Source organism: Bufo gargarizans, chromosome 5 (genome assembly GCF_014858855.1).
Source record: "Bufo gargarizans isolate SCDJY-AF-19 chromosome 5, ASM1485885v1, whole genome shotgun sequence".
NCBI lineage: Eukaryota > Metazoa > Chordata > Amphibia > Anura > Bufonidae > Bufo > Bufo gargarizans.
The window spans coordinates 449,605,246-449,622,403 of NC_058084.1; the positions used below are offsets into that span (position 1 = coordinate 449,605,246).

Consider the following 17,158-nt stretch of genomic DNA (forward strand, 5'->3'; position numbering starts at 1 on the left):
GGTGGGGTGGTATATTGTGCCACAATATGATATTGCTGGCTCTGCCTTCCATCAATTTGGACCAGACTACAAAACAGGGCCACTTTTAGTATTTAGTATTTTAGTATTTTTTTCCAGGGCCACTTTAAGTTCTCAGTCTGCCCCTGCGGACAGCCCACCTAACACTAGGCAGGAGCTCCAATACCAGGATATGCCCGAGGGGAAAAAAGGGTGATCCCTCCTACCACTGCACGGCCCCAGAGATAACCAGAGGGAGAGTTGCCACTGACCTGTGAGCACTACTACCATTCTGAGAGCCACAACTACCACTCCCATCCTCGTCTCCCGTCTCCTGAGCTTGTTGCATATATCTCAGTTTATCCTCTTAAATACCATGGTGAATAGCAACGAGTAGTATGACAGAGGAGTATCACCATAATCACAATGACCAAGTGGCACAGAATTAGCACATTAAGAATAAGTAAAGTTAAAATACACAAAAAGCATTGGCAGAAAAGCAGTTTTACTAGCCCCACCCCAAATTTTTACCAGATACCAGGTCCTTGGGGCAAAATCAATGCCATGAAAACCCCCTTATAACCAGGTAGTCATGACCGAAGGAATTTTTTGTATAAGTAGAGATCATAATCACCTGTCATCCACAGTCATCAGGAAGGCTCCATTATGATTACACGAGTTGTTAGCTTCTGCAAATGAACCAGGCGATTCACCTATTAGATAGCAGTAGTAGCCGTGTCTATTCCAGCCCTGTTACACATGAAACAATAGTAAGTCAGATTAGGTACAATTTAGTTTTTTAATCTATAAACTATAGACATAAAGGGGATTTTCTGACCCCTGATAAAAAAAAGACCTTGGGGGGTACTACAATTATATATAGTTATATCGTATTGTTTTGTATTATTGTATGTTATGGCCGTAACTACCAGTAAGGAATGGATGGCAATACAGTAGTTGACAAGAAACAGGGCTAAGCACTCTGCTCCAACTCTCTTGGATGGAGTGGACTGGTTCTGCTTCCTCCCAGGAGAAGGAGTTCCTGTGTTAGCAGTGAGAGGAGAGAAAGCACACAACTGAGCTCCTGCTCCTAAGAAGGATTCTCCAATGATAACAGCTAAAAATATACATCCCCAAGTAAATCCTTGAGAAGACAGCAGAATGAACAGCTACAACCAGCATTAGAGACACTGCTATAAAGTGAGGGACTAGGACTAAGACACCCATCACACAGAACACTACTAAGTCAGTACTATACTAGTGCTAATCTACAGACATCCAACCTGCCTCATTCATCCTTACTGGTGCCACAGAAAACTACGCTTGAAATCTGCAGCTATTGAATGTATTTAAAATTCTATATTGCACCAAGTGAAAGAGACTTTTATACAATTAATTCTGGCCCGATTCTTTAATACTATACTACATTTCCAGTGCACCGGTCCCCTAGGGAGCGAAGGCTTGAGGAAGTACACCGTGACCAGGGTTGCCAACCAGACTTTGTTTCTAAACATCTTATTCTAAAATCAAGGACAGTCAAAAAAATTTATGGACAAATTGGAAAACGATAATGAATTATAAAGATTATACAGCCAGGGCCATAAATATTGGGACATCGACAATTCTAACATTTTTGGCTCTATACACCACCACAATGGATTTGAAATGAAGCAAACAAGATGTGCTTTAATTGCAGACTGTCAGCTTTAATTTGAGGGTATTTACATCCAAATCAGGTGAACGGTGTAGGAATTACAACAGTTTGCATATCTGCCTCCCAATTGTTAAGGGACCAAAAGTAATAGGACAGTTGGCTTTTCAGCTGTTCCATGGCCAGGTGTGTGTTATTCCCTCATTATCCCAATTACAATGAGCAGATAAAAGATCCAGAGTTCATTTCAAGTGAAATGCATTTGGAATCTGTTGCTGTCAACTCTCAAGATCACTATCAGTGAAGCAAATTCAGGGGTTGGCAGCACTACTCATCCCACTCATTTGGGTACTGACCAGGAAATGGCTTACAAGCCAAATGGTGCGCGCAGATAGGGATCCTGGCTGGGGGTCCCAATTCATCCAGACAATTCAATAATCCGCAGCACTCGCCGGTGAATAATGAAAATAGTGGTGATTTATTCACTCAAGCAGCCAGTATACAGCGACGTTTCGACCTCAGTTGGTCTTTATCAAGCAGTCACTGCTTGATAAAGACCAACTGAGGTCGAAACGTCGCTGTATACTGGCTGCTTGTGTGAATAAATCACCACTATTTTCATTATTCACCGGCGAGTGCTGCGGATTATTGAATTGTCTATCAGTGAAGCAAGCCATCATTAGGTTGAAAAAACACAACAAACCCATCAGAGAGATAGAAAAAACATTAGGCATGGCGAAAACAACTGTTTGGAACATTCTTAAAAAGAAGGAACGCACCGATGAGCTCAGCAACACCAAAAGACCCGGAAGATCAAGGAAAACAACTGTGGTCGATGACCGAAGAATTCTTTCCCTGGTGAAGAAAACACCCTTCACAACAGTTGGCCAGTAGAGTTGAGCAGACACCTGGATGTTCGGGTTCGACGGGTTCGGCCGAACTTCACAAAAAAGTTTGAGTTCGGGACCCGAACTTGACCCTGAACCCCATTGAAGTCAATGGGTACCCGAACTTTTCAGCACTAAAATGGCTGTAAAAATGTCATGGAAAGGGCTAGAGGGCTGCAAATGGCATCAAAATGTGGTTAAGAGCATGGAAAGTGCTCTGCAAACAAATGTGGATAGGGAAATAACTTTAAATAACATAAAATATGTAAAAAATAAAAAATAATGATCTTGATCTAGGAGGACGAGGTCCATATGGAGTAGGAGGTTGAGGAGGCGGTGTAGGTGGAAGCGGCGGTGGAGGAGGTAGCCTACACTGCTTTTTGGTTTTAAATTTATTTTTATTTTTTAAATTAGGGTACATCCCAAAACATTGGGAAATATAACCTGTGATAACGCCCTCCAGTCGTGCTAAACACACGTTCAGACAATATACTGGCTGCAGGGCAGGCCAGCACCTCCCAGGCGTAAAGGGCAAGCTGAGGCCATGTGCCCAATTTGGAGACCCAGAAGTTGCAGGGGGCAGAACCATCAGTCAGTTCGTGTAGGCGTGTACAAACATACTGCCCCCACCATCTCGCACATCCCCGTGATGTTCACGATCCAATTGGATATCTGCTCTATCAACTTTCAATGTTATTTTCTACCATGTTGATCACGGTTAGCGGCGAATCAGGATTCCACCCCGGGGAGGGAGCGTGAGAAAGAGAGACCACATCCAAGGGAGATCAGTGGATGAAATTTAGTTGTGATCGAGCGGAAATGTGGGAGAAGCTATTAAAACTGAAGAATTGAAGGAAAGGAGGGGGCGTGCGGCAATTGCCCACTCCCGACTCTGGGAGGTAGTGACGATAAATAACAATACAGGACTCTTAAGATGCCCTGTTATTTGAATGATTAATAAAAAATGATAGGGAATGTCACTGGGGTATTTTGGATTTGGAAACGTTAGCCAGGAGAGGCCCTGCTGCCGCTTTGTTGACTCTAAATAACTTCTGCCTGATCGCACGTTCCTGTGACGTCCACCATCCATTTGGATATCTTCCCTATGAACGTTTGAAGTTCTTTTCTGAGCCTACCATGTTGATCACAGTTATCGGCGAATCAGGGTTCCACGCCAGAGAGGGAACGTGAAAAAGGGAGACCTCATCCAAGGGAGGTCAATGGCTGCAATGGGATGAAGCGGAAATGTGGGATAAGTTATTAAAAGCAGAAGGATCGAAGGAAAGGGCCAATTGAAGACTAATTTTAAAAATTTCGGTCCCTGTCACCTATGCAGAGCAGGGGTTTATTCACGGCAAAAATTGTAAAATGTCAACCCAAGAATGTAACAGAAAAGTTTGTGAAATTTATTAACCTGTCTACTAGGTAGAGCAGGGGTCTATCACAGCCAAAAATTGTTGAATGTCACCCGAAAATGTAAAAGAAAAATTTGTGAAATTTATTAAGCTGTCAACTAGGTAGAGAAGGGGTATATCACAGCTAAAAATTGGCTAATTTCACCCAAAAATTTAACAGACAAATTAGTGTTTTTTTTTTTACCCGTCTACTAGGTATAGCAGTGGTATATCACACCCAAAAATTGGTGAATTTCACCCAAAAATGTAACAGACAAATTAGGGCTCTTTCACACTTGCATTCTTTTCTTCCGGCATAGAGTTCCGTCGTCGGGGCTCTATGCCGGAAGAATCCTGATCAGGATTATCCGCATGCATTCTGAATGGAGAGAAATCCGTTCAGGATGCATCAGGATGTCTTCAGTTCCGGACCGGAACGTTTTTTGGCCAGAGAAAATACATGCTGCGCTTTTTGCTCCGGCCAAAAATCCTGAACACTTGCCGCAAGGCCGGATCCGGAATGAATGCCCATTGAAAGGCATTGATCCGGATCCGGCCTTAAGCTAAACGTCGTTTCGGCGCATTGCCGGATCCGACGTTTAGCTTTTTCTGAATGGTTACCATGGCTGCCGGGATGCTAAAGTCCTGGCAGCCATGGTAAAGTGTAGTGGGGAGCGGGGGAGCGGTATACTTACAGTCCGTGCGGCTCCCCGGGCGCTCCAGAATGACGTCAGGGCGCCCCACGCGCATGGATGACGTGATCGCATGGCACGTCATCCATGCGCATGGGGCGCTCTGACGTCATTCTGGAGCGCCCGGGGAGTCGCACGAACTGTCAGTATACCGCTCCCCCGCTCCCCACTACTACTATGGCAACCAGGACTTTAATAGCGTCCTGGATGCCATAGTAACACTGAACGCATTTTGAAGACGGATCAGTCTTCAAATGCTTTCAGTTCACTCGCGTTTTTCCGGATTCGCCGTGTAATTCCGGCAAGTGGAGTACACGCCGGATCCGGACAACGCAAGTGTGAAAGAGGCCTTAGTGAATTTTATTTACCGGTCTACTAGGTATAGCAGTTGTATATTACCAGGAATCGCAGGTGGGTAGGGGGGTACTTCCTCTTCCGCTCCAGTGTTTGGGAGATGCTTCCGTGGGACATTGTGGAGATGCTTGGTGACCCAGATGTTGGTGTTCCTGGCAGAACCTCTGTTTGCAGGGGTGGCAGGTGGCACAGTCACTCCAGAGGTGGATGGATGAAGAGGCCGAGACTGGAGCAGAAGAGAAAGCAGGAGGAGCCAGAGACCTTTCTTGGTTTTTGAGGTGTCTACTCCACTGCAGCTCGTGCTTTGCACTTAGATGCCTGGTCATGCAGGTTGTTCTCAGTTTGAGAACGTTTATGCCTCGCTTCAGGCTCTGATTGCACAGCGTGCAAACCACTCGTGTCTTATCGTCAGCACATTGTCTGAAGAACTGCCACGCCAGGGATCTCCTTGGAGCTGGCTTTGGTGTGCTCGGTCCCTTGCTGCGGTGGGCAGTAGCAGGCGTACTGTCTAGGGGACGGCAGCTCCCCTTTTGAACCCAGCTCCCCCTTCTGCTGTGCTGGTGGCTCTGTGCGACCACCGCCTCTTTCTCTGAACTACACAGGTCACTTGCATGACCTTGATTCCATGTGGGGTCAAGGACCTCATCGTCCTCCACATCATCTTCCACCCAGTCTTCACCCCTGCCCTCCTTGTCGGTTTGCACACTTTCGAAAGCCACAGCAGTTGGCACCTGTGTTTCGTCATCATCCGAGACATGCTGCGATGGTCCTCCCATTTATTCATCTTGAAACATAAGTGGTTGGGCATTGGTGCACTCAATCTCTTTCACTTCTGGGGCAGGGCTAGGCGGATGGCCATGGGAAACCCTGCTAACAGAGTCATCAAAAAGCAGAAGAGACTGCTGCATGACTTGGGGCTCAGACTGCTTGGCTGATTTGCAAGAGGGTGAGGTGAAAGACTGATAGACATCGGCTGCAGGTGCCAACTCTGATCTTTCAGCAGGAGACTGGGTGGGAGACAATGTGAAGGAACTGGAGGCACTGTCAGCAACCCAATCTACTATCGCCTGTACTTGTTCTAGCCTCACTATTCGTAAAGCAGCATTAGGCCCGACCAAATACCGCTGCAGGTTCTGTCGCCTACTCGCACCTGAGGAAGGTGTTTCACTAGTAGCACAGATCGACCACGTCCTCTCCTTGCAACAGGAGTTTCACCAGCAGCACCACAATCTGGGCCACGTCCCTTATTTGATGCTCTCCTCATATTTCTCAAATTTAGGATCTTGCCCCAAATGGGTGTTTTATTAATAGCAGAATAGAACCCCAGTATGTAAAGGGTTTATCTCACATGTACAGATGCAGACTAGGCCACAATTAAAGATTTTTGCCCAAAATTGGTGTTTTATTAATAACAGAATAGAACCATAGTATGTAAAGGGTGTATCTCACAATGACATATGCAGCAAAGGCTGCAATATTAAGTATTTTGCCCAAAAATTTAGATTTTTTTACAAACAGAATATGACAGCAGTATGTAACTCTTGAATTTCACACGTGCAGATGCAGCAAGGGCTGTAAAATTGTGTATTTTGCCCAAAAAGGGTGTTTTTTAAAACCCAGAAAATTATAGCTGTATTTCTAACTTAAATTGCACACTGACTAATGCTGCAAAGGCACCAGATATGGGATATTGCCAAAAAGGGTGTTTTTTGAAAACCAGATTATTTTATTACAGTATTTCAAGCTTGGATTTGAATGTCACAAAAGTACATATGTAGTGCTGGTGCACTGAACTTGCATAAAATGGCCGCCGCTGACCACCTAACAGACGGATAAAAGTTATTTTTCTCTGTCACTGGGCTCAGGGCAGGGTAAAAAGATTGCGCAGTGCACCCACACAACTAAATCTATGTAGATCGCTGAGTTCAATTGGAGTTCTGATTAAAGATTCTGTCCTAGTCTCTCCCTCACAGCAGCAGCATCCTCTCCCTACACTAAGCACAGCAGAGTGACGTGCAGCGCTATGTGACTCCAGCTTATATAGAGGCTGGGTCACATGCTGCACTAGCCAATCACAGCCATGCCATTAGTAGGCATGGCTGTGATGGCTTCTAAGGGCACACAGTTAAACGCTTGTTGATTGGCTGCTCTGCAGCATTTCAAAAAGCTCTAAGAAATTACCAAACCTAACCTTTACAGAAATGTTCGGGTCCAGGGTCCAAAAATCCTAAAGTTCGGGTTTGCTCAACCCTATTGGCCAGATCAAGAACACTCTCCAGGAGGTAGGTGTATGTGTGTCAAAGTCAACAATCAAGAGAAGACTTCACCAGAGTGAATACAGAGGGTTCATTACAAGATGTAAACCATTGGTGAACCTCAAAAACAGGAAGGCCAGATTAGAGTTTGCCAAACGACATCTAAAAAAGCCTTCACAGTTCTGGAACAACATCCTGTGGACAGATGAGGCCAAGATCAACTTGTACCAGAGTGATGGGAAGAGAAGAGTATGGAGAAGGAAAGGAACTGCTCATGACCCTAAGCATACCACCTCTTCAGTGAAGCATGGTGGTGGTAGTGTCATGGTGTGGGCATGTATTGCTGCCAAAGAAACTGGTTCTCTTGTATTTATTGATGATGTGACTGCTGACAAAAGCAGCAGGATGAATTCTGAAGTGTTTCGGGCAATATTATCTGCTCATATTCAACCAAATGCTTCAGAACTCATTGGACGGCGCTTCAAACAGTGCAGATGGACAATGACCCAAAGCATACTGCAAAAGCAACCATTCCACTTCTAAGGGAAAGAAGTGGAATGTTATGCAATGCCAAGTCAATCACCTGACCTGAATCCGATTGAGCATGCATTTCACTTGCTGAAGACAAAACTGAAGGGAAAATGCCCCAAGAACAAGCAGGAACTGAAGACAGTTGCAGTAGAGGCCTGGCAGAGCATCACCAGGAATGAAACCCAGCGTCTGGTGATGTCTATGCGTTCCAGACTTCAGGCTGTAATTAACTGCAAAGGATTTGCAACCAAGTATTAAAAAGCGAACGTTTGATTTAGGATTATTCTTCTGTCCCATTACTTTTGGTTCCTTAACAAGTGGGAGGCAAATATGCAAACTGTTGTAATTCCTGCACCGTTCACCTGATTTGGATGTAAATACCCTAAAATTAAAGCTGACAGTCTGCAGGTAAAGCACATCTTGTTTGTTTCATTTCAAATCCATTGTGGTGTATACAGCCAAAAATGTTAGAATTGTGTTGATGTCCCAATATTTATGGACCTGACTGTATGTAATACATGTCTATAGCTCAATATCCTAATTAAGATCTCAATACCAGCACTAACTCTGAGCTGTAAAATTATGATAATTACCATCAAAATAATCTACTGTAGTCATGTACCACCAGCCTCAAAAATAAATCACGGACACATCTATTTTTTTCACGGACACATGAAAAAATGAGCTTATTTTTACGGACTGTCCAGAAATTTCTTGGCAACCCTGATCGTGACAACACTTCATCAAGGCCACTACCACTCCCATCCTCTGCATCGGCTCCTCCGGGGCTCATTGCAAATACATATCGCCAGATCACCATGGTCATATGCATTGGATGATATCTCATTATGCTGCGAGGAGGGAGCGTAGCAGTATGGGACCCTGGGGACCATTAGCAAAGGTATAGCACTAAATGGTTACATTGGAGAATGTTGAAACCTATCTTCAGTGTTCTGAAAACCCTTTAGACTGTTATTTCTGGGGGATGGTCCAGCTGGTCATATATGTGAATGAATGGCTGTCTGTGTAATACATGAATGATGGAATCTACCAAAGTGGAAGGTGCTTTTTGCAGGGACCTCCCCATTATGAAGCCCATATTATCTAACGGCACATGGACAGAGGTTGTCCTGAGGACCTTTAAACACATAATATCCTTTACCTTTTCACATCCCGGGTTCACATTGATAACTTCCTCTATAGCATTTGGCAATGGATCTTTTTTACAAATGTATGGAAACATTTTTTCACAGTTCTGGTCTGCCCAATGTCCGTCCTATAGAAAAATGTACAATGAGGTTGTCATCGCCACATATAATTGAAGATATTACCATCAACTACACATTCGAAAGCTTCTACTTGCACATTGTCCTGATCACTATAGATGAGCGAAGTTTTGAAAATTTCAATTCAGCTGTTTTGCCGAACTTCAGCAAAATATTCGATTTGTTACAAATGACTTTGTCACAAATCGCTTTCCATTGTCTGCAGCAGGCACAATGACAGGAAAAGGCGATCGCATCGCCCCCCATCATTTCGCCCCTCAGATACCACACCTTCAATGCTGATCGTGGCATATGTGACTCACACCAAGCAGTTCAAGGGTTAATCAATTATTCTCTCCTCAACCACTTGCTAGTAGAGAGGCCTTTTGCTCCCGTCTCAGAGATGACGTCACCATGTGCGCCCAGTGAGATCACATGGTGAGGTCATCCTGCTGGTCGCTGGTCTTTTGGAAGGATTTCTTCAATCAAGAGGGGAGCGGACGGCTTCTCTGCGAGCAAGTGGATGAGGTGAGTATATTTTTTTTATTTTCAGCCACCATTTTAGGAAAAATTTATTCATTACTACGAAGAGCGAGGAAAGTTGGCTTCATGGTGAATCAAATTTTTCCTGAAATTCGGATCGAAGTCCATTTCGGAAACTTCGATTCGCTCAACACTACTGATCACCAATCACCAGCTTCTCCTTACTCCGCAATATAATTAAAGTGGTGGTCTTATAAATACATTTTAGCATATGGGGGGGAATATAAATTTAAAAAAAATTACTCATCTCGCACTGTTGCCTTTCCGACCTAAAGGATCTGGCAGGAGATGCCTGCTAAGTGAATCACGGACCACCTGAGCCAGAACAGGCATTACCTACATTTTGAGCTATGATCAGGAAGCAGAGATCAGTGGGGACCCAGTAAGTGTCAAAATGTAAGTGGCAGGAGATTGGTAAAGTGAGTCAAGCTTATTTTTTTTAACCCTTTCTGCTTCTTTTATCCAGCCAAACAACCCTTTTAAGTGATAACTCATGATGAGCGGCAGGGGTCATATTGGAATTCGTGATATTTCGCGAATATTTTGTAGAATATTCGTTGATGTCATGGTCTTACCTTCTCACTGTTCTCCTTCGTTTGACATGTGCTGGCGGCCATCTTGGTTTCTGGGTTTCTTGTAGCCTCCCACCCTGCGGCTTCTCCTTCCCACTGGGAGGAGCTGGATGCCTAGCTCACATATATAGGAGGTCTGTGGCTTCAGTTCCTTGCTTGGTCCTCCTGTGTTCACATGCTTCTAAGACTGCTGCTGCTTCTGGTTCCTGATCCTGGCCTCGTCTGACTACCCCGTTGGTTCCTGATCCTGGCTTCGTCTGACTACCCCGTTGGTTCCTGATCCTGGCTTCGTCTGACTACCCTGCTGGTTCCTGATCCAGGCTTCGTCTGACTACCCTTCTGGTTCCTGACCTCTGTCTACGCAAGACCCTGCTTCGGTTTAGCCATCCGTTTGGACTTTTGCTTACAGCTTGCTTTTCAATAAAGTCTTCTTATTTCCACTCATCTCTTGTTGTACGTCTGGTTCATGGTTCCATGACATTAGGACCAAGCCATGAATTTTGACGGTACAGGGCCATCCTCGCTACCTACGCTGGTTGCCAGACTTGATCAGCAGGATCACCTGTTGGGTCGGTTCGCTGTGGCGTTGCAAACCCTGCTTGAACGCACGGCTCACTTCGCTTCCGTTGCCGATGGGTCGGTTGTCGCTCCTGGGCCCGCTCCTACTGCCGCTCCGGTTGTTGCGCCAGAGTCTACCCCGACACCTGTTGCTGCGCCTGCGGTGTCTCGGGGTATGATCGGTTCTGCCCCCCTTCCACAGCGCTTTGGGGGAGAGCCAACTCAGTGCCGAGGTTTCCTTAACCAGGTGGGCATTTATTTCGAGTTGCTGCCACATGCCTTTCCTACTGAGAGATCAAAGGTGGGCTTCTTGATCTCGCTGCTCTCGGACAAGGCCTTGGCCTGGGCCAGCCCTTTATGGGAGAACAACAATCCGGTGGTTGCCGAGTTTTCCGGTTTTGTTGCTTCTCTTTGGAAGGTATTCGATGTGCCGGCTCGTGCTGCCTCTGCTGCGAAGCTACTTATGTCCATCAGACAGGGTTCACGATCCGTAGCTGAATACGCCATTGAGTTTCGTACCCTGGCAGCAGAGGTGGGCTGGAATAATGAGGCTCTGGTCGCTGCTTTCTCTCATGGTCTCTCGGATGCCTTGAAGGATGAGGTTGCAGCTAAGGACCTACCAGTGGAGCTCGAGTCTCTTATTTCTTTCCTGATTTTGATTGACACCAGACTCAGGGAGAGACCTTCCTTTAAGGAGAGCCTGCGGAGGTCTTCTAACAGATTGGCGCCTACGTTTGCTGTCCCACCCGTGCCTCCCTCTCCTCCCACGCCTCCTGGGGATGACTTGTCTGGGGGTGAACCCATGCAGCTTGGGTTTGCTCGCCTGTCCGAGGGGGAGAGGGTACTCCGGAGACGCGAGGGCCGATGCATGTACTGTGGTCTCGGTGGGCATTTTCGGTTGGCATGTCCGAACCGTCCGGGAAACGCTCGCACCTGAGATCCTGTCGGGGGCAGATCTTGGGTGGAGTCTCCTCGTCCCCGTTTTCCCGTGTTGACAAACCACTGATCACTGTTGTCCTCTCCTGGGTCGGGGGCTCGGTGACGACCCAGGCGTTGGTGGACTCTGGTGCTGGTGGTTTGTTCATTGATAGAGTGTTCACTGCCGCCAATTCCATTCCTCTGCAGCCTCGAGGTTCCCCACTGGCTCTTGAGGCGATAGACGGCAGACCCCTTCTGCTGCCACACGTGACTCATGAGACCCTTCCAGTGGGGATAGCCATTGGTGCCGTTCACAGAGAGTCGGTCTGCCTCCAGGTGATTTCGTCTCCACACTACTCGGTGGTCTTGGGGTACCCCTGGCTCCAGAAGCATAATCCGACTTTCGATTGGAGATCGGCCGAGATCCTCTCGTGGTCACCGCAGTGTGGGGCTAGTTGCATCCATGGGCCTGTCAAGTTGCTGTGTACTTCCTCGGACTCTCTGTTGCCTCCTGAATACGAAGAGTACCGGGATGTATTCGATAAGGTGCGCGCGGTTGCCCTACCTCCGCACCGCCCATACGATTGTGCCATAGAGTTACAATCTGGTGCCGTTCCTCCTCGTGGCAAAGTCTATCCACTGTCGGTAGCGGAGAATGAGGCCATGGAGGAGTACGTGAGGGAGGCGCTTTCACGCGGACACATTCGCAAATCCTCGTCCCCGGCAGGGGCTGGATTTTTCTTTGTGAAAAAGAAGGGCGGTGAGTTGAGGCCTTGTATTACAGGGGTCTCAATCGCATCACGATCAAGAACGCTTACCCGATACCCTTGATTTCCGAGCTGTTCGATCGCCTCAAAGGGGCCACGGTCTTTACCAAACTCGACCTGAAGGCGGCATATAACCTGGTAAGGATCAAGGCGGGCGATGAGTGGAAGACCGTGTTTAACACCAGGACCGGTCATTATGAATCCTTGGTTATGCCCTTTGGGTTGTGCAATGCGCCCGCAGTCTTCCAGGAATTCATCAACGATGTTTTCCGTGACCTGTTGCAGCAGTGTGTGGTGGTCTATTTGGATGACATCTTGGTATATTCTGAATCCATGGAGGCCCACATTATGGATGTCAGACGAGTGTTTCCGCTGAGGGGTTCTCCATGGATCCTGAGAAGGTTTCGGCTGTCTTACAGTGGCCCCAGCCCAGTGGTCTCCGTGCCCTGCAGCGCTTTTTGGGCTTCGCCAATTATTATCGGAAGTTCATCAGGGACTTTTCTATGCTAGCCAAGCCTCTCACGGATCTGACCAGGAAGGGCAGTAATTTCCAGGTCTGGCCGCCCGAGGCCATCCGAGCTTTTGAGGCTCTAAAGTCCGCCTTTGTGTCGGCTCCGATTCTGTCGCATCCCAACCCTGGGTTGCCCTTTGTCCTCGAGGTGGACGCGTCTGAGACAGGAGTAGGCGCACTTCTGTCTCAGCGTAGAACACCCGAGGGTCCTCTGCTTCCTTGTGGGTTTTACTCCCGGAAACTGTCTTCCGCGGAGTGCAACTATCAGATTGGTGACAGGGAGTTATTGGCCATCGTGCAGGCCCTTAAAGAATGGAGGCACTTGCTCGAGGGTTCGGTGGTTCCGGTTCTCATCCTGACGGACCACAAGAATCTGACCTACCTTTCTGAGGCCAAGAGATTGACACCACGTCAGGCCAGATGGGCTCTGTTCTTGTCACGTTTTAATTACGTGGTCTCCTACCTACCCGGTTCCAAGAACATCAGAGCGGATGCCTTATCACGGCAGTACTCCGAGCTGTCCGGGGAGGAGTCGATTCCGACTTCGGTCATACCTCCGAATCAGATCCTGGCCGCCATTCGCACCAGCCTGACCTCTCCCCTGGGTGAGCAGATTTTGGCGGCTCAATCTGGTGCTCCCTCTGGGAGACCCAACGGCAGGTGTTTTGTGCCTGAGGAGTTGCGCACTCGGTTGTTGCGAACCTACCATAACTCCAAGGCCGCGGGGCATCCTGGAAAGAATCAGCTGTCCTGGGCTGTTTCACGTCTGTTCTGGTGGCCTTCTCTACGTTCCGACATCGCCGCATATGTAGCGGCATGCTCCGTTTGTGCCCAGAGTAAGTCCCCTCGGCACCTTCCGTTGGGCCTTTTGCAACCCATAGCCACCGGGGAGCGCCCATGGTCACACCTGGGGATGGATTTCATTGTGGACCTCCCTGCATCCCGAGGCCATACGGTCATTCTCATGATTGTGGATCGGTTTTCCAAAATGTGCCACTGTGTTCCTCTCAAGAAGTTACCCTCTGCACAAGAGTTGGCCACGATTTTCGCCAGGGAGGTCTTCCGGTTGCACGGTTTGCCCAAGGAGATTGTGTCGGATCGGGGGAGTCAGTTTGTGTCCAGGATCTGGCGCGCCTTTTGCTCCCAGTTGGGGATTCATCTCTCTTTCTCCTCGGCCTACCACCCTCAGTCCAATGGGGCCGCAGAACGATCCAATCAGGCCTTGGAGCAATTCCTTCGTTGCTATGTCTCCGATCACCAAGACAATTGGGTTGACCTCCTGCCTTGGGCTGAGTTTGCCAGGAACACGGCGGTGAACTCTTCCTCTGGGACGTCTCCCTTCATGGCCAATTATGGGTTCCAACCTGCCGTGTTACCGGAGGTGTTCTCTCCCCAGGATATTCCGGCTGTGGAGGATCACCTTTCCGTCCTACGTGCTTCTTGGGTACAGATCCAGAGGTCCCTTGAGGTCTCTGCAAAGCGCCAGAGACTCCAGGCTGATCGCAGACGAGCGCCCGCTCCTTCCTACCAGGTCGGAGACCGTGTATGGTTGTCCACCCGCAACCTCAACCTTCGAGTGCCCACTCCCAAGCTGGCGCCTCGCTTTGTTGGTCCCTTCCGAGTGCTTCGCAGGGTAAACCCGGTAGCCTATGCCCTTGCGCTTCCTCCTGGCATGCGGATCTCCAACGTGTTTCATGTCTCCCTGTTGAAGCCATTGGTGTGTAATCGTTTCACTTCCTCGGTTCCTCGGCCCCGTCCGGTCCAAGTGGGCAATCGTGAGGAATATGAGGTGAGCAATATCCTGGACTCACGCCTGGTCCGCGGTCAGTTGCAGTTTTTGGTCCATTGGCGTGGTTATGGTCCAGAGGAGCGTTCCTGGGTTCCCTCCGCAGATGTCCATGCTCCTGCTTTGCTCCGAGCCTTCCACGCACGCTTCCCTCAGAAACCGTTCCTCACTCCGCGGAGGAGGGGCCCTTGAGGGGGAGGTACTGTCATGGTCTTACCTTCTCACTGTTCTCCTTCATTTGACATGTGCTGGCGGCCATCTTGGTTTCTGGGTTTCTTGTAGCCTCCCACCCTGCGGCTTCTCCTTCCCACTGGGAGGAGCTGGATGCCTAGCTCACATATATAGGAGGTCTGTGGCTTCAGTTCCTTGCTTGGTCCTCCTGTGTTCACATGCTTCTAAGACTGCTGCTGCTTCTGGTTCCTGATCCTGGCCTCGTCTGACTACCCCGTTGGTTCCTGATCCTGGCTTCGTCTGACTACCCCGTTGGTTCCTGATCCTGGCTTCGTCTGACTACCCTGCTGGTTCCTGATCCAGGCTTCGTCTGACTACCCTTCTGGTTCCTGACCTCTGTCTACGCAAGACCCTGCTTCGGTTTAGCCATTCCGTTTGGACTTTTGCTTACAGCTTGCTTTTCAATAAAGTCTTCTTATTTCCACTCATCTCTTGTTGTACGTCTGGTTCATGGTTCCATGACAGTTGAATATTCGTTATATTCAACTTTTTTTTTTTACACGAAAATCGGCAAAAGAATGATTGCGTAATATGCAAATATTACGCGATCAATACAGGAGTGGTTCAAAAACGAATATATAGCACTATAGTTTTTTAGAATATTCGTCATTATTTTCCATCTGAAGTCATGATTCTTCCCTGCTTAAGTTGCTTGTGAGCCAATGACTCATTGGCCCACAAGCAAGAAGCAGGGAGGAATCATGTGTTCAGATGGAAAAAAATGACGAATATTCTAAAAAACTATAGTGCTATATATTCAGTTTTTGAACCACTCCTGTATTGATCGCGTAATATTCGCATATTACGCGATCATTACCTTGCTGATTTTCGTGTAAAAATAGCACTATATTCAAAATATTAGCGAATTCTCAAAGTGCCGATATTCGCGATTCAAATTCGTAATTCGAATATTCGCGCTCAACACTAGTGATAACATTCTGACTTCTGCAATCACCACTAGGGGGAGCACAGGGACTTAGTGAGGACAGATTTATTATAGAGTTCAGTGGGGGCAGTGTATATGCGCATTATGTGTATAAGGCAATAGAGACTTTACACGGCCATATCAGATTACTGTAAATTATTGTTCACCCAGACCAGTGAATGATGGACCAAAGAATGCAGACCTACAATCCATGTACTGTATATGCTGTGAGCACTGATGCTGTAATGTAACAATATTTTCAATTTCTACTATCAGTTTGATCTGTTGGGCTACTTTCACATTAGCGGCAGCTAATGTTTGCCGTGCTGCGGCCGGACCTCCGGCCCGCCCCATTATAGTGAATTGGGCCGGAGCAGACTTCTGGCAGCACGCGTGCACTAGCAGCAGCACGGATCCAGCAGGCTGTTCACCCGCCGGAACAGCCTGCCAGAGAAGGCTGCCGCTAATGTGAAAGTAGCCCTATCTGTCAGTTCAAATATTAGCAACTTATTCCTACTAGGTCAGACATGCAAAATTGTATTGATCCTCAGGCCATACCTTAGTGGATAATGCCACACAATCCTCTTGTCCGTCACTGAAGTGAGATGGTTCTCCTGTCTGCCATGTTGTATATGTCACTGGTGACCCATCGCTCCATTCAAAAAATAACTGTTTCTTCAAGTCATTCAACCCAAGCCACACATATTCTGCATCTCCTAAAAGAAAATATCAAGTATAATTTATATGTAATATTTCGATTTTTTTTTCATGGTATACTGTACCCTCCACTAGATGGTGATACTGGTACTTGGTGATACTGGTACTATCGTAAAACACACATGTAGATTGTTGATTGGTTCTTAGTTCTGCTGTTTTCTAAATGCAGATCTCAATGTCTGCACAGAATTTGCTCTGGTGATTTGCAGCCCTTACAACTGGACCATACAATCAAACTAAAATAAGAAATACCTGGAGAAGATCATGCAGACTGAAGAAGTTTTCCATGAAATAAATTGGCTGTAGTGGGCTCATAGTGGCTCAAAAACAAAAAATAACCAATACTCACATCATCAGTCCCCCAATACTTCCATTACTACTCTACCTAGATCCCTCCTGGAAATGCCCCCCTAATCATTTGCCAATCTGGCTAATCACCGGCCACAGAGGTGACCTCTTCATCCAGCATTCTCTATGAGCAGGAAGGAGTGAGCAGCAGAGACCCAGGCAGCTTCATAATGGCAGTAGCAGGGTATCTGTGAGGTGAGTATTGAATCTTTTATTCTGAGCCCCTGAAACAATTTTTTTGTGTTGGAAACCCCCT

The 17,158-nt window shown here is 47.3% G+C and overlaps 1 protein-coding gene across 3 annotated transcripts in view; it reads right to left on the reverse strand.

Annotated features, from left to right (window-relative positions):
- The window catches only part of LOC122938531 (macrophage mannose receptor 1-like), a 335,729-nt gene that overhangs the window by 215,519 nt on the left and 103,052 nt on the right, over positions 1–17,158 (reverse strand). For all 3 annotated transcript variants that reach the window (XM_044294084.1, XM_044294083.1, XM_044294085.1), the window contains exons 8-10: positions 16,396–16,553; positions 8,924–9,037; positions 632–747 (exon numbers count right to left, since the gene is read on the reverse strand). In XM_044294084.1, the coding sequence (XP_044150019.1) occupies positions 632–747; positions 8,924–9,037; positions 16,396–16,553 (388 nt within the window). The remainder of the gene's footprint in view (positions 1–631; positions 748–8,923; positions 9,038–16,395; positions 16,554–17,158) is intronic.